The 20,989-nt window shown below is 38.1% G+C and overlaps 1 protein-coding gene across 1 annotated transcript in view; it reads left to right on the top strand.

The window, feature by feature from the left end:
• LOC134583421 (uncharacterized) overlaps window positions 1-13,013 on the top strand; it is a 49,029-nt gene extending 36,016 nt beyond the window's left edge. Inside the window, exons 7-10 of the mRNA XM_063440365.1 lie at window positions 744-844; window positions 9,053-9,224; window positions 11,516-11,592; window positions 12,950-13,013. Of these exons, the coding sequence (XP_063296435.1) occupies window positions 744-844; window positions 9,053-9,224; window positions 11,516-11,592; window positions 12,950-13,013 (414 nt within the window). The remainder of the gene's footprint in view (window positions 1-743; window positions 845-9,052; window positions 9,225-11,515; window positions 11,593-12,949) is intronic.
• Window positions 13,014-20,989: the final 7,976 nt, after the last annotated feature.

The raw sequence follows: 20,989 nt of genomic DNA, 5'->3' as shown, positions 1-20,989 counted from the left end.
GTCACAGTCAGCCTTGGTTGCTCTGCCTACTTGATATTCAAATAACCTAGATTTTCTGGCACTGAGAAAATGGACAATGGTTTCTATCCTCTAAGCTGGAGCCTATGAAGTGAAAATATTGATTCAATTAAATGAGATTTAAATGGATTCTATAGTGTTAGGAATACAAACCTGCAGAGCGTGAGGACATCCAGCGTCAGGCCACCCAGAGTTCTGTGAACTCTCAGAAGTGCCACTAGTGGCTGTCTGGTAGACAGCCACTAGAATCTGTCTTAGCACTGCAATGTAAATATTGCAGTTTCTCTAAAACTGCAATGTTTTACAATGCAGTACTAAGTGGGACCGAGACACTGGGTGCCAAAGTGTCACTTTTAAAATAAATAAATACATTTATGTATAAGAAAAAAAGGACATCCTTGCCAGATTTTATTGATAGCATGGCTGATTTGTTTAGCATAGTGTATTGATTATATGTCATTCCCCAAAAGACAGAAGCACTATTTTCTAGCATTATCACAAAAATCAAACAAACTGGTGCGCATTTAACCAAGAGAGAATCCGAACCAGAAAATTGCTCTGGTGAAGAGCCAGATATCCTTTATATAAAATAATGCAGCTTTAACAAAATAGCGTAGAAAACAAATGTAAAAATATATACGATCAATGCATTATGCTCCTTTCATTTATGCTGGTAGTTTGTCTACATGATGACTGTAATTATTGTGTATTGTTTTTTTAATCAGACTGTAAAGAATTTGGAAGATAGAAGTAAGGAGGCAAAAGACAGAGCAATTGAAATGGTTAAGCAGGAGTTTAAGAAAATAGCCCTTGAGCTTAGTGCCAGGTTGGTGGATTTAATTTGTTTTTTAAATGTTATTTTATAGTTGATTTTTTTTTTTATATAGCAAATAGAGTGTCAGCATGTTAAACTGGTAAGGTAAACTCTAAGCACCATAACTGTTGCAGCTTGATTTAGTGGAAATGGTGCCAGCTTTTACCTATGTGTCAAACCGATTTTTAAAATGTAATTATTTTTTTATTATGTTGTGCAAGAAAGAACATACATGCTTGTGATACCACAACAACTTTGATAAGCATTCCAGTTAAATACATAGCGATACATTGCCATGGCATGAGATAAGAGCACATTTTTATAAGGAACAAGCTGAACATAGAATGTGACGGCAGATAAGAACCATTCGACCCATCTAGTCTGCCCAATTTTTAAAATACTTTCATTAGTCCCTGACCTTATCTTATAGTTAGGATAGCCTTATGCATATCCCACGCATGCTTAAACTCCTTTACTGTGTTAACCTCTACCACTTCAGCTGGAAGACTATTCTATGCATCCACTACCCTCTCAGTAAAGTAATACTTCCTGATATTATTTTTAAACCTTTGTCCCTCTAATTTAAGACTATGTCCTCTTGTTGTGGTAGTATTTCTCCTTTACTGTGTTGATTCTTTATGTATTTAAATGCATATCCCCCCGTCTCGTCTTTCCTCCAAGCTATACATGTTAAGTTCCTTTAACCTTTCCTTGTAAGTTTTATCCTGCAATCCATGAACTAGTTTAGTAGCCCTTATAGAACAAATACATGAAAGTGGACTTAAAAGCAAGGCAACAGCAGGATGGGAGTGTGATCTGAGGAAGCCGATTTTGTGGCGAAACGCGTCATCACGAACGTCCCGTGGTTAGGTCATCAAGCTCCGCCTCCAGGAAGTGTTTGCGGTATTGTGCTAGCCGGCAGCCATACCGAACGGACTACATTCCATAGAAGGACTGAGGGAGCTAAGTGACACCACTTTGGTGAATTTTAAATTATGAAGATTTGCTGAAATTAAAGAGTTTTTTCGACCTGCTGCCGTCTTGTGATCCTTGGCTTTAAGCATATAAAAAGCGGATACAGTTAGAGCAGACTCATCTGCTCTCCACTTGTGAGTGCATTTATATATACTCTCTCCATATTATATTTGTAATACTGTATTACACTATGTAATTCCTTTTGTTTTTCATATATATATGTACATATAATTCGGAGCAACTTGATCTAAGGTATATACAGCTGGACATTGTAAGTGCTCTGTTTATTTTATTTATTCTATTTCTCTTTTATTTTCACTATAGCACTGGTATATTAGTGGCATTTGCACCTTCGCACTTTTGTGTATTGACACCAGTGTATGTAATATCAACACACTTTTATATGACAGAGGTTGTGAATTGATATAAGCACCAGAGTGTTTTTAAAGGAATATTGCAAATTTTTTGTCTTAAAGACACAGCGCACCCTTTTTCTGTATTATTTTATTGTATTTTTAGTGTTTTAAGAGCTATTGCACTTTATAAGGGAGCTGTTTCTTATGTTTTAAGGTTTTTGTATATTTATTCACGATTTTAGACGTGTATTGAGCACCATCTGCTACTTGTTATTTTCTTTGGTGTACACATTTCTAATAGAACAAAGCCTAATTTTTTAAATAGAAAGAATACTAGCTAGGCACAGAAGAGTGAGCTACTAAGCAGGTTGCTTAATCTAGTACCAAGTAAAACAAGCCTCTTTTACAGGAAATAAAACAATTCTATGCTTAGTAGCTGAACTAGACACTGAATATTTCAATAGGTAATTGAGATGAAAAGGTCACTTAGTGTGAACTGATCGTATGGGAGTGGTAAAGCTACTGGGAAGCAGACTTAAAAGTAAATAATAGAACAAAGAATGGAAATGGCATTGTATAATAACAGCTGAAAAACGTGACCGAGAACAGTAAATAAATGCAGTATTGAGAGTTTAGTTAAAAGTAGCTGAGAGTTTTGCTGTGCTTTTGTAAGGGGCATCATGGTATTGGATAGGGGTCACACTATGCCGTAAGCTGGCCACAACAGGAAGGCAGTCTTTTCACCAGGCACAATTGCACCTAGTCCCCCTTGGGGTAACTTGAAGGATAGCTAAGTGGTTACTTGGTATGTAGGGCACAGCCCACAGCTTCTCAGCCCCACATCTTCCCAAGCCCCGACTATAGTGGAAGCCGTCTTCCTTAGTCCAGGGATCCCTTTGCGACAGGATCTCGGCCCCTGAAGTATCCTTTCGGGAAAATGGACGGTGGATCGGATGACGATCCAAATAAAATACAGAAAATACAATATAGTGTAGATGGTACTGAAAAATGGCTTCACAGTGATTAGAATGATATCGTGCATCGTTATTGCAGTTCTTAAGTCTTAATATGTCTCTTTTTATTATTGGTGTTCCTACACGCAAGACAAGTACCACACCCGAAAAAACCCTTTCCTTTATTTAGGAAGGTAGTAGTTTTAGTTTTTTTAATGTGGTTCTTTACCAAAAGTCTGTTTAAATTAGCTGCACCCCTAAATATTATCTTGGGTTTTGGTGGTAGAATCTGGGATAGGGCATGGTCCTGAAGTAAAATAGGCCAGTGTTTATAAATGGATTATAATGGATAAATTCCATTGAACCCAGTGTTTATAAACACTGGCCTATTTTACTTCAGGACCATGCCCTATCCCAGATTCTACCACCAAAACCCAAGATAATATTTAGGGGTGCAGCTAATTTAAACAGACTTTTGGTAAAGAACCACATTAAAAAAACTAAAACTACTACCTTCCTAAATAAAGGAAAGGGTTTTTTCGGGTGTGGTACTTGTCTTGCGTGTAGGAACACCAATAATAAAAAGAGACATATTAAGACTTTTAAGAACTGCAATAACGATGAGGAATTCCCTATTAAAGAACTTATAACTTGCCACTCAAACAACGTAACATATTTATTGGAATGTCCTTGCGGTTTAAAATATGTGGGACGCACTAGGATTGAGGAACACACTAGAAATATTAAGAAAAAATTTGAAGGACACAGTGTATCACACCACTTCACCCTAGCCCACAATAGTGATCCCACTCAATTACTCTTTATGGGTATACAAAAGGTTAAGGGTAATTGGCGGGGAGGCGACCTCAATCAATTATTGGGACAGAGTGAGATGAGGTGGATATTCAACCTCGGGACTTTAAAGCCCCTGGGTTTGAATATAGACGTCGAACTCTGCCATTTCATTTAAATGGGTATCCCCCCCTTTTTTGGGTTCAATGGAATTTATCCATTATAATCCATTTTACCCTTTTTATACCCCTTGTTTTTCTTTTATACATTCTTCTTATTCATTTCAATCATTGGCATATTATGTATGCCCAAACACTGTGAATACCACTTAAAGAATATTGATTTAACCACCTTTTGGGAAAATACCCAATAAGGATATCTATTCTAGCACATATGTATGTAATATCACCTTTTTAATGTTTAAAAATATATGTACCACCAGCACAGTATGCACCTTTAACAATGTGAATGTATTCATTGTCTATATGCACCACTATTTACATTATATCACTATGAATTTAATATTTGACATTATGCAATTTCACTGTCATTTCAATTCTGCAGCTCTATTTGCTATTTTTCAAAAAGGGAAGGGGAAAGGAAAAAAAATGTTTTTTTGTTTTTTTGAGGGGGAGTGGCCAAACGGACTTGGCTGGATGGCGATCACATGATTATGTGATGTCACTTCCGCCAACCACCCGGTTGAAAACAAGCACTTCCGCCAACCAACATTGCCCACCAATGAAAAAATAGACAAATAAAGGCGTCAACATCATTAACCTATTAAAGGTACACACACACACACACACACACACACACACACACATTATGTGAAATTGAATCTGATTGGACAGAATGAACTTAACTCATTAAAGGGGAAGACCCAGATGGCATTTAAAATGGAGGATTCAGAGGACTAACATTACAGCTGACTGAAGAAGCTCTATTTGAGAGTGAAACGCGTATTGGCCATTTTAAAAGGACTTTTATTTGAGGACTTTTATCATCTTTGTTTTTATGTTTATTTTAAACTAATAAATTCACCATTTTTATTCAAAACCTCATCCAAGTCCTTTTTGGAGCCTCCAAGGAATCCTCACAGGGGAAGTGCCATCCCCATTCAAATTGGCACAAAGCCTACACACCTAGAGCCGGGATTCGTAGGCTCAGGACCAGGTGAGCATCCCATTTATTGAACACATATCTGTGTCATTTATCACCATAAGTCTACACATTGGTCTGCTTTCTTCCCTTCTTTTTCGTGTTCCCGAGAAATTCTTCAAGCCGAAGTAGGAGGGTGGTGCTACCATAACAGCACACAAGCCTTTATACTGAGCCAGTGTTTTCTACATACAGGCTCCTTGAAATGTGAGTGTAATATTCAGCACGATATCATTCTAATCACTGTGAAGCCATTTTTCAGTACCATCTACACTATATTGTATTTTCTGTATTTTCCTTTGACATGTACCCCATATTTTACCATTGAATGAGACTACGTTTTGGTAAGATTTATCTGTGTTTGAGCGCTCCACTTATAGGTGTAGGTCCTTGTCACTTACACCGCACCAATATCTACTAAATTTATTCAGTGGAATAGAGGATATTTCCACACTAGTGTGTTGAGCTGCCTGTAAATCACTTTTTGACTCTTTTGAACACTTTTGTTATACACACTCCTCTGTAAAAAGAGGCAACCTTTGATTGGTATTCGACGATCCAAATAAGCCCCCAGCCCAGAGGAGAACTCAGAAGCTTGAGCAGTGGGCCGCGTTGGCGGTTCATCAACAGCATTGGAGGTCTGAGTTCGGCGGGTGATCCCCTGCCAAAACACTCCTCAGAGCTTGTCAAATCTAGCATCAAAGAGATCCCTCCATGTCTGGCCATCCTGCAGTGCTTGCTCACTCGGGGGGAGCAGGGCAGCAGCCATGTTAAGTCAGCCACGTGGTTCTCCGGTATAGCTGGAAAACTGGCCAATAGTGTGAAGTAAGGAGCTTTCCCAGTGGGGACCAGGAGAACCCCCCCCGGTCCAAAGGTCTGGGTCACACTGCAAATGGAGATGCAAGGAAAGTGGCTGCATTCCAGTATGCTGTAGGAGGATTTGTCGGGCTCCTGATGGCTCAGGGTTGCGGGTAAGGTATCAGTAGATGCACCAGGTCACCCCCAACATGGGTAGTGCCGTCTGGTAGGTACAGTAGTCCAATAGCCAGAATTGTTGCCCTAATATCGGTGAGATAGCTAAGAGCCCTCATGCCACATGTCTGGACAGCTCAAATGATCTAGCTCAAATTATCTTATCACTTCTTCTGTAAATATTCAAAAATATGAGTTTGCTTTGACATGTCACTCCTGAGCCTCAGTCTGCTTTCACGTCACGCCTTATGCATGACAGTAAGTGATGTATGGTCAATTTATATTAGTCAAAGCATTTATTACAAAAAGCAAGGGTGGAACAGCGCTACAATAACTGATCACAAGGGTGCTGCACACCTGACAAGGAAGGTAACCCTCAAACCCTTCAAGGATAAATCGAAAAAACAGAACAAAGGATACAGGTAGCGCCAAAATAAATACAATAGTGTGGTAAGTAATCAAAAAAGGTACCAAGTAAAAGTCTTCAAATGTTGAATAAGATGTCTATGGAGTGGTATCACACATCAATGGAATATGCAAAAGAGAGAACAGGAGACCAATAGTGCAGTATTGTAAGTCATGGATTATATAGACCACATAGAACAAAAAATTGCCAACTCATGTTTTTCAGAGCTACATCCAGCTCTCGGTAAAACAGCTTACAGTGATATTTCAACTCCCCACTTGTAGGATATCCCTCAAACGGTAGTTGTAGTGTAGTTTACATGCAATTAAAGAAAAGGAAGACCTATAGTGCTCTCCATATTTGCAAATAAGTAGTAGTAAAATTAAATATAGTAGTCTAAAAATCTTTTATTTAAACAAATAATAAAATCACAACGCGTTTTGCCCTACTGGACTTCTTCAAATGAGATCTCACTTGAAGCCTAATAGGGCGAAACGCAATGTGATTTTATTATTTGTTTAAATAAAAGTAAGATTTTTAGACTACCTATTTGCTTTGGGGCAGTCTTTTATACTTTAGTATTTTATTTTATTTGTACCTGGCGCAACCTATTTTCCACACACATCTGCCCGTCATCAAAATATCCTAGTTGGTGATTGTTCCACCCACGCTTTTACCATAGAGCGGTTTGCCTGCTCTCGTAATTGTAAGTATATTTCATTTTACTACTACTTACTTGCAAGTATGGAGAGCACTATGGGCCTTATTGTTTTTTTTTTTTTTAATTGCATGTAAATAATTTATCAGGTTGTGTATAAAATTACTGCTAAAATGCTCTTATACCCCCAAGACGACCATATCGGCTTAACCCCTTAAGGACCAAACTTCTGGAATAAAAGGGAAACATGACATGTCACACATGTCATGTGTCCTTAAGGGGTTAAACGAAATATATTTCTAAATGAGAATTACAGATTATACAAAAGAATGATAAAATAAAATATGTTGAGTCAAATTAAATAAACATAATAAACTTCATGAGGTCTCTTATGTCAACTTACAGGTTTCAGCATGAGCATGATGATGAGGCCCACAAGGTCAAAACTAGTGAATGGATAGTTTCTGGTCACTGATCCTTTTAAATCATAGTCCATGCTTTGGTTTAAAAGTAGCTGTGTTTAAACGAGTGTTCATTGCTAAGGGTATATGCAGCATGAAGTCTGAAACTCTGTGCTAATTTGCATGTCAAGCTGGGAACTTTGTAATAGTTGTGGAAACATGATTTCTTGAGTTTCTGTGCTCTACAAGGACCCCTCAAAGTCCAACTTAAGACACGCAGCTGGTGCATAGCTGTAATTTTTTGCTATTGAAGGAGACAGACCAGCAATGATTGTGTGTTTTAACATTTCTGTGCATGTATGGAAATAGGCGATGGCTTGTGCCATTGATCCTAATGTGAGACTGATGAAGTGGTTAGGCTACTACTGTGCCTTGTTAGTGCCACTTACACTTGCTTTGATACACCTTTTTAGAATTATCTTTTTTGTGATTAAAAAAAAAAAGTGTTTTTTTTGTGTATATTTCTTATGAGAGACAGATTATTTAATTTGCACTGTACGTTTCACACTGTGGACAGAATCACTCACACTACAGACTTGATATGTGAGAATGCTTTCTTATTCACAGGTTGGAACAGGTGAGTGGGTTGTTAATTGCCCACTGATTTTGCCATTTGTTTTTTCAATTATTTTTTTCTCTGAAAATTAAAAGTACTGACTCTGCTGCTGCTTTAAAGTGAAAAACAATCATTAAAATAAAGTTATTATATTTTTTTAAATTATTATTATTATTAATCCAGATACAATAATGTGATTGACAACTCCCAATTGGCATTTCAGGCTTGATATAACTGTTTTTGCAATGCTGTTCACTTATAGGCACATTTTCATGCTAGTTTGTTTTGTCCATATAGTTTTTCCTGAAACGATTGCTTGGATGAAATACAGCCGAGCTGAAACGCGACAAAACTTGGTTTGAAACTTTTTATTCAGACAGACCAAATATTTTTTTTGCTGTGCACAAGTATAGTTTACAGCTGTGCTTTCTTGTGAAACTCTAGTTGAGATCATCATCTCCACAACCTACCCAGCGTTTGGTAAATTATCTCAGTCATGCAGTGTGATCGGTTACATATCAGACTTATCCAGTCTCTTCACATGTCCGGCTACCGTATTTATTTATTCTTCATGGGTTGGGGCAATGTTTTTTCTCATTTTGAGGTTAGAGTTGAAATGATTCGTACAAAGTGCACAGCCACGTTGGTATTAAAGCTTTGTTTGTCAATATCCTTCTTTATAAGTATTGTACCAGAGGCTTTTAGGACGTTAGAACTTGTTTCCAATTGTTAAGCATCAGTTCATATTTAAATTTGTATATTGTATGTACTGTTGTGTTTATGAATAGTATAGTATTAATACGTAAACATTTTGATATTTTAGAATTTCTCAGATTCCCGATTGTATTTTTTTTTTTGTGTGAAGATGATGCTATTATGCTATTATACACATATATATATATTTATATTTATTTCCCCCCCATTTGTTAGGAAATGTAAATTGATTGCTGAGATAAAAGCAAATAGAGAAGTTTATTCAGGTGATTTAGCAAAGGCTGTGGAAAACATCATGGAGAAGAAATCCTCTTTGGAAGCAAGAGTTACAATTGCAAAGACTGTATTAAAGTCGCCATCGGAGAGCACATATTGCAATCTGGATCAGGTTTGTATTCTTTAAATATGATCAATAACTACTAGCCCCAGTATTTTACTACGTATCAGGTAAAGATTCCTGCAATGCGTATAGCATACATCGTGAAGACACAGTTGCCATCTGTCCTGAATTTGTAGGGACACTCCCGTGTTTGAGCTCATGTCCTAGAACCTGTCTAGCCTTCAAGAGGTAGAAATACCAGTAATGCAGCCAGTGTAGCAAACAAAGAACTTACAGGAAGCTGGATAAATATGTTTTTGTTAATTCTGTGTGTGTGTCCTTTCTTGCCACCAAGTGTCCATTGAAATGTTGGCAACTATGTATCATGTAAAAGCAATATAACCATCAGTCAGAGGGAAAAAAATTGGTCAGCTTTTTTTTTAAGCCTGCCTTTATATTGTGGTGGGTTGACAGTGTTTAGTGGGTAGTGTTGGGACAAATATAGAGGAATAGCATACAAATACACACGGACAACCAGTAATGTCCCTCTATTCACACATGTCCAGTTTCCCACAGCTTACAATTCACTGGTACTCAAATCTTCCACTTGTTCACTTTAAGTTAGTGAAGTGACACAAAAGGCTGTAATGTGCATGCAAGAGCTGTCCAGCTTTAGGACCTGCCAGTATTGTGGCATGGAATTTTCCCTGAACAAAGACAAGCGCACCAGAGCAAGGAATCCCTTAACTCCTCACTTACCTACCAATTCGTTCTACGGAACCCGGTTGGTAAGTAAGGAGTTACCTGTGTGTGTGTATAACTATATATATATATATACACACACACACACACACACATCCCATGGGACTTCAAGATCCAGACAGACTAGCAAGTGCTGGGTGGATGCGGCAATACCATCAGGAAGAAGGAACATGAGAAGGTGGATACCAAGGACTGAAAGAAAAACTAGAATGGATGTGGAAAGGGAAGGCAGTAGTATTCACAGTTGTGATAGGAGCACTCGGGGCTGTGACTCCCAAGAGGAATAAACATATCACCCAGGAGGGGTGAGAAAATCAATTTACATGTATGGTGGTAATTGAGGGTTAAGCTGCCATTGTTGTATGTATATGAAAAGTTAAAGGAACACTATAGTCACCTAAATTACGTTAGCTAAATAAAGCAGTTTTAGTGTATAGATCATTCCCCTGCAATTTCACTGCTCAATTCACTGTCATTTAGGAGTTAAATCACTTTGTTTCTGTTTATGCAGCCCTAGCCACACCTCCCTTGGCTATGATTGACAGAGCCTGGATGGAAAAAAAAAACTGGTTTCACTTTCAAACATATGTAATTTACCTTAAATAATTGTATCTCAATCTCTAAATTGAACTTTAATGACATACAGGAGGCTCTTGCAGGGTCTAGCAAGCTATTAACATATCAGGGGATAAGAAAATCTTAATTAAGCAGAACTTGCAATAAAGAAAGCCTAAATAGGGCTCTCTTTACAGGAAGTGTTTATGGAAGGCTGTGCAAGTCACATGCAGGGAGGTGTGACTAGGGTTCATAAACATAAAAGGGATTTAACTCCTAAATGGCAGAGGATTGAGCAGTGAGGTTGCAGGGGCATGTTCTATACACCAAAATTGCTTCATTAAGCTAAAGTTGTTCAGGTGACTATAGTGTCCCTTTAAGTACAGTTCATGATAAGCTGGCTGGGGATTGGATGCAGGCCTTGAACGATAGAAGCGCGGGAAGCAAGTAAGATTTCATAGCAGAAGCATGAGTGCCGTCCTGTCAGCCATTTCTAATGAGGGAGAAGCGCAGACGGACCTTCTCCCTCCCCTTTTATTCATTAATTTTTTTATGACTATTTGTCGTGGTGGTATCAAGCATTCGGGCAAAAGTCATCCTCAGGGTCAAGTTCTAAGCAAGGATATGGTGGTAAATGGTTTTAAATGAGAGGCGGTCGGGTCTTCTAAGACTGAATGACCATTCTGTGGTTGGTAAGGTTAAGTTTTTCAAAATCGTTATTTTATTTAAATATGTTTTATCCCTCTAAAATTATAGTAGTAAGCATCTTGAGATTTGAAAAACATCACTGCCTATCCCATTGAAATTTACATATAAGGCCAAAATAGATGAACTAAAAAATAAAATCTCAGTTAGCTATGCTTCCAGTTTAGCTACTTTGGCCTAAAAAATTATTTCATTTCATAACTCATCCTTAGAGATACATTAAAGTATTGCTTGCTATGCTGTTGAACATGTTACAGTATTTTGTATATAATATTGTCTTGTTGCATAGTTAGATTGACATGAATTATATATTGTTTCTTTTTATTGTTTTTCTTAAGCTTGTTGCACTTTTGAAAGAAAACTTTGAAAAAGAGCGCTTGGTGTCTGATTCTCTCAAGTCATGTTGTAATGTAAGGTAAGCAATTAAATATTTAGATTTTTACAGATAAACAAAGTTATGTTTCAGTTTAAAGGACCACTATAGTGCCAGGAAAACATACTCGTTTTCCTGGCACTATAGTGCCCTGAGGGTGCCCCCACCCTCAGGGTCCCCCTCCCGCCGGGCTCTAGGGGGAGGAAGGGGTTAAACTTACCTCTTTCTCCAGCGCCGGGCGGGGAACTCTCCTCCATAGCCACGTCATCAGCTGAATGCGCATGCGCGGCAGGAGCCGCGGCGTGCATTCAGCCAGTCCATAGGAAAGCATTCTCAATGCTTTCCTATGGACACTGGCGTCTTCTCACTGTGAAAATCACAGTGAGAAGCGCGGAAGTGCCTCTAGCGCCTGTCAATATGACAGCCACTAGGGGCTGGATTAACCCTACTATAAACATAGCAGTTTCTCTGAAACTATGTTTATAGAAGAAAGGGTTAATCCTAGCTGGACCTGGCACCCAGACCACTTCATTAAGCTGAAGTGGTCTGGGTGCCTATAGTGGTCCTTTAACAGACTCAAAGGTCTTGAAGATTTTATTGGTGGATAGTGCAGGAAGTAATAAATAGAATTCTGTACCCCCTTTTTAAGGGGCCTATCCCATTTCGACCGAAAAATTGTCAAATCTGCCTAAAATTACTGAACTCTAGTTCTAGAATGTGTCACGCTGTGGCTCCTCTTGACTGTCACATGACTATAGGGTCAGGGACACAAACATGTATTCTTGACCCTATACGTGGCTTGTCCCCCCCCCTAAGTCCCCCTATAAAAGTATAAAACTCACCTTATTTCCAGCGCCACACGGGTCCGCCAGCACTGGACCACCCCCTTTGCGACATCATCGATATGGCTGCTTTTTAGCCAATCCAATGCTTTCCTTATGGCTAAAATCGGCAAGGGGGCGTGGCCAAATGCAGTTTTCTCCAATCAAGATCTCCTCATAGAGATGAATTGAATCAATGCATCTCTATGAGGAAAATTCAGCGTCTCCATGCAGAGTGTGAGGACGCTGAACGGCAGGGCTGCTTACCGTGCAGCCCTGAGCCAGGAAGCCCCTCCAGTGGCCACTTGGAGGTGTCCCTAGGGGCAATGTAAACACTGCCTTTTCTCTGAAAAGGCAGTGTTTGCATGAAAATGCCTGAAGGAGCTATTATACTCAACAGAACAACTACATTAAGCTGTAGTTTTTCTGGTGACTATAGTGTCCCCTGTTTCTCTGGAACTGCAAGGTTTTACATTGCAGCACTAGGTGTAAAAGGGACACAGCACCCAGACCACTTCAATTAGCTGAAGTGGTCTGGGTGCCTACAGTGTCCCTTTATGTCTATTATATTGTCTCAGATTTTGCATACTAATCAAAAACATAGCCATGTTCCTCAATGAACCCTGTCACAACCCACTGTGAACTACTAATTGCATTGCCCTGACAAATAACCCGCTCCCTCCCTAAAATAGTTTGCCACATTTTTGTGTCAGTTAACCTCTTTTCTCCCCAAAATGTCTTACCATATTCCCTTGCCAACTAACCATCTCAAGATTAAATACTCTGAACTTTGGATTTTTTTGTCCCCTTTTCACCTAGGTCGCATTTTTGCAGTTTTTTTCCCCCAGAGTGTTTCAGGAAACCAACCTTTGTCTAAGTCCTAGTTAGTTGTTGCGTTAATATTTCAAGTTTGTTGTCAATGCACCACATCTTTCTTTTCAACAAAGAAGTCACACTGAATTATACTTTCTTTTATTTTTTTGGAGGAAGGGAGAATTAATGGTATCCTGTTTACATTTTAGGATTCATTTTAACAAAACCATCATTCAAGAATTGAAGAAAATAGGGAAGGTCTTTAGTGGTGAAGTTAGAGTGTAAGTTGTATTCCTTTTCTACCATTATACTACTTATTTATGTTTTGTATCTGGTAATGAATTTCTCTATGACCAAAATTAATTCTACAGTTGCATTGATTGGAAAAAAATATTTTTACAGCAGAGCACAAGTAAACAGCCTTGACTCGTCAACTCAACAAATTTTTGTCAAGGATCATATTGAGGTGTCAGATTACAAAAATGACAAAAGTGGGATACCAATTGAAGTGGAATATGAAATTGATCAAAACAAGCAGGGACATCATGAAGAGAAGCCAACAGTCCACCAGGAACACAATTTATCAATATCTCAAAGTACTCTTGCTGGTGTTTCTCAGTCTTTTTCCGATCCTGATGTAATTATTGAAGAAATAATATTTGAAGATGATAAGCAAGCTTGTAAGTATATTTTTTGAGTGAAGTGAAATAATAAAATGATTTGCTGGATTAATTTTTCTTTATGATTTGGGAAATTGTCTGTAAAAGACCTTGGTACATCTTAATTTTCATTGGCACACCTTGATCTGTCATTCACATTTGCTGTATTATATTATGAAACTTATATTTGCGAAAATAAGTGCTGGTTAACGAAATTGAATAAATTTACTTATTTACAAAGTAATCATGTTTTACACAGATATTGTCGTTCTTCCACCCAGATTACATTATATCAGGAGTACCTAAAAGGATGTTTTAAAACTACAGCTTTCATGATGCTTTGACATTCTAAAGGCATTCAAAGCACCATGGGAGTTATAATTCTGCAACATCTGAGCATTTACCTTTTGGGCACCTCTGCATCATATGAAATAAGTGGTCATGGAGGCTGGAGTAATCCATTAAAGAAGATTATTGTAAAACTGGAAAATTCTGCAGAGTCAGGCTGTAAAATTAATAAGCAAGTACATGGTATAGGTGCTCGCTATATCTTAAGAGATGGGTAAGGGCAGCAGACTATCACACAAGATTTCCCCAACCTTGTAATAGCCCAAATAGAACATACCACCACCACTACTGCGGCACATATATCATTTGACCGGGATTATACCGTCCACACCCTTCACAGCACAGCTCTATATAGGTCTTGAAACTGTGAGTGTGCTTTCATTTCAATATACCACCCTATAGGTTTTAAAATTACCACACTTAGATTGTGTGTGATCTCGGTTTTTGTCTTTGAGAGATTCATCTATCCGCAAGATCCTGTTGTACTCATGTATGTATATATCTAGGTAGACAGATTGATACATCGCGCCCTATAAAGTGAATATACAGTGCTGATGGTGTAAATGACAGAGGTATATATACTTCTATATCTGATGACATCTGTGACTTCAAAGTATCTTGAAAAAAACAGAACAGATATACACGAATAGTGCAATATGTAGCAGCAATATTTAATGTCAGGTAAAGTGTATAAAGTGCGCACTCACAATTAATTGAGCTACTGAGAGCTCTGCTGATAATCGCCTGGACGGTACAATCCCCGTCTGTGGATATATGTGGATCTGCAGTTCTTATCCTCCAGTATATATGGGGAGACACAATAAAAAACTTTATGGTGTAGTATGCACAAGCATAAATAAAGAATAAAAAAGTGGTAATAAGAAAAATGAATCTTAACCCCTTAAGGACGGCGGGCCTGCTATGCCGTCCTTGGGGACCCGGCTCTAAACGCCGGCGGGCGGCATAGCACGTCCACGCCGTCGAGGGGACTTACCTGCTCACTAAAGATCGCAGTGGGGTGACTTACCTGGCATCCCAGGGAGTCTTCCTGCTGCTGATCTGGCCCTCCTGGGCAATGTGATCGCGAGATCCTTGCGAGGACCTCATGATCACATGGACGGAACAGCAGTCCATAGCAGTGCCAGCAGGGGGAGTGCTTAGGATGGCTGGTAGTCCCCCTGCTGCCTGAAATAAAGTTAAAGTTTAAACGCAGTTTACAATTAAATAATATATACTTAGATCATAGATCATATATATACACTTTATAAGTGTATTTTAATATTAAAGGGACACTATAGTCACCAGAACAACTACAGCTTATTGAATTTATTCTGGTGAGTAGAATCATTACCTTCAGGCTTTTTGCTGTAAACACTGTCTTTTCAGAGAAAATGCAGTGTTTACATTACAGCCTAGTGATAACTTCACTGGCCACTCCTTAGATGGCTGTTAGAGATCCTTCCTGGGTCATGGCTGCCTAAAATGCATCCAAACATTCATCTCCTCTCTCTGCATGCAGACACTGAACTTTCCTCATAAAGATGAATTGATTCAATTCATCTCTATGAGGAGATGCTGATTGGCCAGGGCTGTGTTTGAATCATGCTGGCTCTGCCCCTGATCTGCCTCTTTGTCAGTCTCAGCCAATGCTATGGAGAAGCATTGTGATTGGATCAGGCTACCACTTCTGATGATGTCAGCAGACTGTTTGTTTTTCTGAGTCGAACAGCATGCAGAGTTACAGCTTCAGGCTTGAATACAGTAAGTTTGCTATATTTATGGAGGCATGAGGGGCCCAGGGGGGCTAGGTGGTGTTTTTAACACTGTAGGGTCAGGAATACATGTTTGTATTCCTGACTCTATAGTGATCATATATAATTATATATCTATTAATATCAAAATACACGTACAATGATATTAATTAAATATATAAATACGTTAAAAATGAAAAATAAAATAATAAAAAATTCATTAAAAAATATATATAATTTCGTTCTAACTGTACTTTGATATTAATATATATATATATATAGAGAGAGAGAGCGATATCAAAATACACTTAGAACTGAAGAATATATCTATATACATAAATATATATGTATTTATCACTATATAAATAACTATAAATACACTTAGTCAGTGTTTGTGACTAAGTGGCTACTAAAAAAAGAGTGGACATACCCCATTTGCAATACCTTGGGGTAATTCTCATTCCTGGGCTACAATACGGTCTCAAAGGCAACATAACCAATGTGGCAAATTTCAATGTGAAAAAACTGAAGTGCAAGCCTTGTATTTGACTCTGTAACTTTTGAAAACACCATAAACCCTGTACATGGGGGGCACTGTTATACTCGGGAGACTTTGCTGAAGAGAAATATTAGTGTTTCAAAACCGTAAAACGTATCACTACAATATCGTAACTGAAAGTGCCGTTTATGTGTGAAAGTGCAAAAAATGGCACCTTCACCGACGATATCATCATGATACATTTTACTGTTTTGAAACACTAATATTTGTGTTCAACAAAGTCTCCCGAGTAAAACGGTAGCCTCCATGTACAGGTTTTATGGAGTCTTGGAAAGTTACAGGGTTAAATATAGGGCCTGCGAACCAAATTCTGTGGACTTTCTGCCTGGGTTGTCAGGCAGGTCCCTCACACCGTAAATAATAAAATTACTTAATTATGTAAAAAATATTACAGAAATAATATGTATAATTTAAATGTGTGTGTGTGTGTGTGTGTGTGTGTGTGTGTATATATATATATATATATATATATATATATATATATATAATATATATTTAATGTCTGTTCAGTTTCCTTGAACCTTGACTATACTATTTTAAATACTGGGTGCATTCTTGTAGCCAATGCCAAAAATATAATATAAATAGTAAGACTCACGGTCTTTTCACCTTTGTAAAATTCCTTTATTTCATATCCATATTAAAACTGATCAGTTTTAATATGGATATGAAATAAAGGAATTTTACAATGTGAAAAGACCGTGAGTGCAAGCCTCTTACGATTTATATATGTGTGTGTGTGTATATATATTGTGACCGAAAGCAAGGAATTGTGCTGGAGGGAATCTATATACCTCCCCAGATTTTGCAAGGATCCTACTTTGTGTAATTAGCCCCAGGGAAATGTGTTATGTTATAATGAATGTTGCACTTTAAATATGTGTATATTTGGGCCCTGGGGTGGAGTACTTGGAGAGTAGGGTGGGCCAGTGCTCCACTCCACATTTTGGAAGTTGCTTGTAACCTACAGGTGAGAAGTCTAGTTCCAGAGTTTGAATCCTAATTTAACTCACCTGAAAAGGATTGTCAATTACCAGTGCTATTAAGTACTCCCCTGCCAAGGAAGGAGAGAGATTGTGTTTGGTTTCTGTGAGTGGAAAAAGAGAGCTGAAAACCTGAAACAGTAAGGTTGTTTATGTTGGGAAATGGACAAGCCATCCAACCCAGTTAGCTGATTATTTTGTTTAGTTAGTACTCAGAAGAGCAAGGATTTTTGTTTTGTATATTTTTGTTACCTTTATACCTTACTGTGCATTTATTTTGGAGCCACAATAAAAGAGCAAGTCCTTTTACCTCATCCAGCGTGTGAAGTGTCTCTAAAGCCTGAAAAGACTGTGTGTAACACCCCAATCCCAGGACAAGGTACCAAGGGAAAGGAGTACTTTTGTCACTATATATATATATATATATATATATATATATATATATATATATATATATATATATATATATATATATATATATATTTTTTTTTATATTTTAATAATATAGATATATATCATTTTGTTCCACATGTATTTTGATATCAATATATAAATATATTAATATCAAAATACAGTTAGAACGATTTTACACACATATATATAATTTGTATGTATTTTTATTTTTTTATATTCTATATATATATATGTACAATTAATATCTTTAATATCTTCTAAGTGTCTTTTCATATTAATATATATAATATTAAAATACACTTACTCATTTATAAATATTAAAATACACGTAGAGACCGTGTATGTATTTATGTTTGTGTGTGTGTGTGTGTGTATATATATATATATATATATATATAATGCATATATATGATCTAGGTATTTATAATTTACTTTTACACAGTTTTTAAACTTTTCTACAGGGGGACTGCCTATCATTCCAGGCAGGCCCCCTGCAGGCGCTGCTCTGGACGGCTATTCCGTCCATGTGATCAAAACCTCATCGCGATCACATGGTTCGGGAGGGCCGGATCAGCTGCAGGGGGGACTCCCTGGAATGCCAGGCAAGTTTCCCCCCATCACGATCGCCGGCGAGCAGGTAAGTGCATAGGACAGCGGGGACGTACTATGCCGTCCGCCTGCGTTTTGGACCGGGTCCCCTAGGACAGCATAGTATGCCCGCCGCCCTTAAGGGGTTAATCAGTTCTTTCAGTGTTTGTTACATATTTTTTTTAAATCTGTAAAACATACGTCAAAATATTGTGAACCTTGGTCCTAGGTAGTGACACAAATGTTGTGGATGTTCAGAAGAAGAGAAAAGGAGACACTTTACAACAAACTCCTCATTTAGATGAAGGTATTTATCTTTTGAATCACAGATACATCTGAGCTACATTGTGGAGTCTCTTTCAGGACCATATGTAGAAAAAGCACAGACCATGTGCCTCTTTCTCCGTCTGAGTTATAATTGTTTATAATCTTATTCCACTTGTATCATACTCAAATCAAACGTCCTCTTGACGTGTACTTTGGCAAATAACTTCCGTTTCCTCCTATTGTGCTGCTGGTAGTTTTTTATTTTAACAAGCATGAAGCAACTATCTGTTTTGTTCCCAAAACTCTTAGATTGCTTTGTGCTAGAGTGCCTAGGGAGCCATTAAGCTGTCTTTTTTGCATAGCTTGTTGATACCATGTACATAAAGTCCTGCTCTAGATCAGTGGTTCCCAACCTTTTTTCACTTAAGAAACCCCTTGTCCATTTCCATAAATTGTACCCCTCATATTAGCGAAATGTTTGTAATTAATATAGTTGTTATTTCACATTCATACATATTTCTCTGCCCCATCTCCCACTTTTCTCTGCCTCCGGCTCCAGCTGCTCCTCCTTTGTCCCAGGTTCAGGCTGCTTCTCATCTGCCCTGGGGACCCCTGCTCTAACTCTGCCCCAGGCTCCTTTTCCTCAGGCTCTCCTTGCCTCTCCAAGCTCATCCTATTTCTCACTGGGCAGACAGACACACATGCAGATACAGACACAAACTGCCACACAAACAGATGTACACACACACACACACACACACACACATATATATATATATATATATATATATATATATATATATATATATATATATATATATACAAACACTGCCACACATACAGATGTACAGACACACTGATACACACACTAACACATGCAAATGTACAGATACACAAACTGCCACACATACAGATGTACAGACACATAGGTATAAACCCTGCCACACATGCAGATACACACACACACACACACACACCGATACACATAAAGATTGCAGGCACACCAATACAAACACTGACACACCCCGATACACACACTGGCACATGTGTAAATGTACAGACAGACACAAACACTGCCACACATGCTGATACACAAACACACAGATGCAAACTCTGACATACATATAGTTGCACAAACACTGACATATTATATATATATATATATATATATATATATATATATATATATATATATACACACTGACACAGATGCAAACACTGACACATACATACTGACATACACATCACACGTGCAGATACATAGACACACAGATACAATCTCTGACACGCTTACAGATACACACACTGATGCAACATGCAAGATACACGGATACACACACTGATGCATATGCAGATACACGGACAAACAAAGACACACAGATACAAACAATGCAACACATGCAGATAATCAGACACAGATGTAAACACTGACACACATGCAGACACACATACAAGCATTACCACCTGACAATACAGATAAATACATTGACACACATGCAGATTCATAGACACACAATCACTGATACAGATACACACATGCAGAAACACACACATACAGATAAACACATTGACACATACACAGCCATACAGATACACACACTGACACATACGGATACACACCATGACACACACATTACAAGGAAAGGTTAAAGGATCTTAACATGTATAGCTTGGAGGAAAGATGAGACGGGGGATATGATAGAAACATTTAAATACATAAAGGGAATCAACATAGTAAACGAGGAGAGTATATTTAAAAGAAGAAAAACTACAACAACAAGAGGTCATAGTCTTAAATTAGAGGAGCAAAGGTTTAAAAATATCAGGAAGCATTACTTTACGAAGAGGGTAGTGGATGCATGGAATAGCCTTCCAGATGAAGTGGTAGAGGTTTACACAGTGAAGGAGTTTAAGCATGCATGGGATAAGCATAAGACTATCCTAGGCTTAAGATAAGGCCAGGGACTAATGAAAGTATTAAGAAAATTGGGCAGATTAGATGGGCCGAATGGTTCTTATCTACCATCACATTCTATGGTATACACAGATACACAGATTGACAGAGACATACACATTTAGAAACACTACATACATACAGACACACAAAACACACTACATTTTACCCACCCTCCAGTTTATTACCTTGTAGGCGCAGGAGGGTTGTTTTTGCTATCTGGGCCGCATGAGTGTAAGTGGCTTGCTCACCTCCTGGTCCGCCCCCACTCACGGCCCTCCC

This window comes from Pelobates fuscus, chromosome 1, assembly GCF_036172605.1.
Source record: "Pelobates fuscus isolate aPelFus1 chromosome 1, aPelFus1.pri, whole genome shotgun sequence".
Lineage (NCBI taxonomy): Eukaryota > Metazoa > Chordata > Amphibia > Anura > Pelobatidae > Pelobates > Pelobates fuscus.
This window is presented reverse-complemented; position numbering and strand designations above follow the sequence as displayed.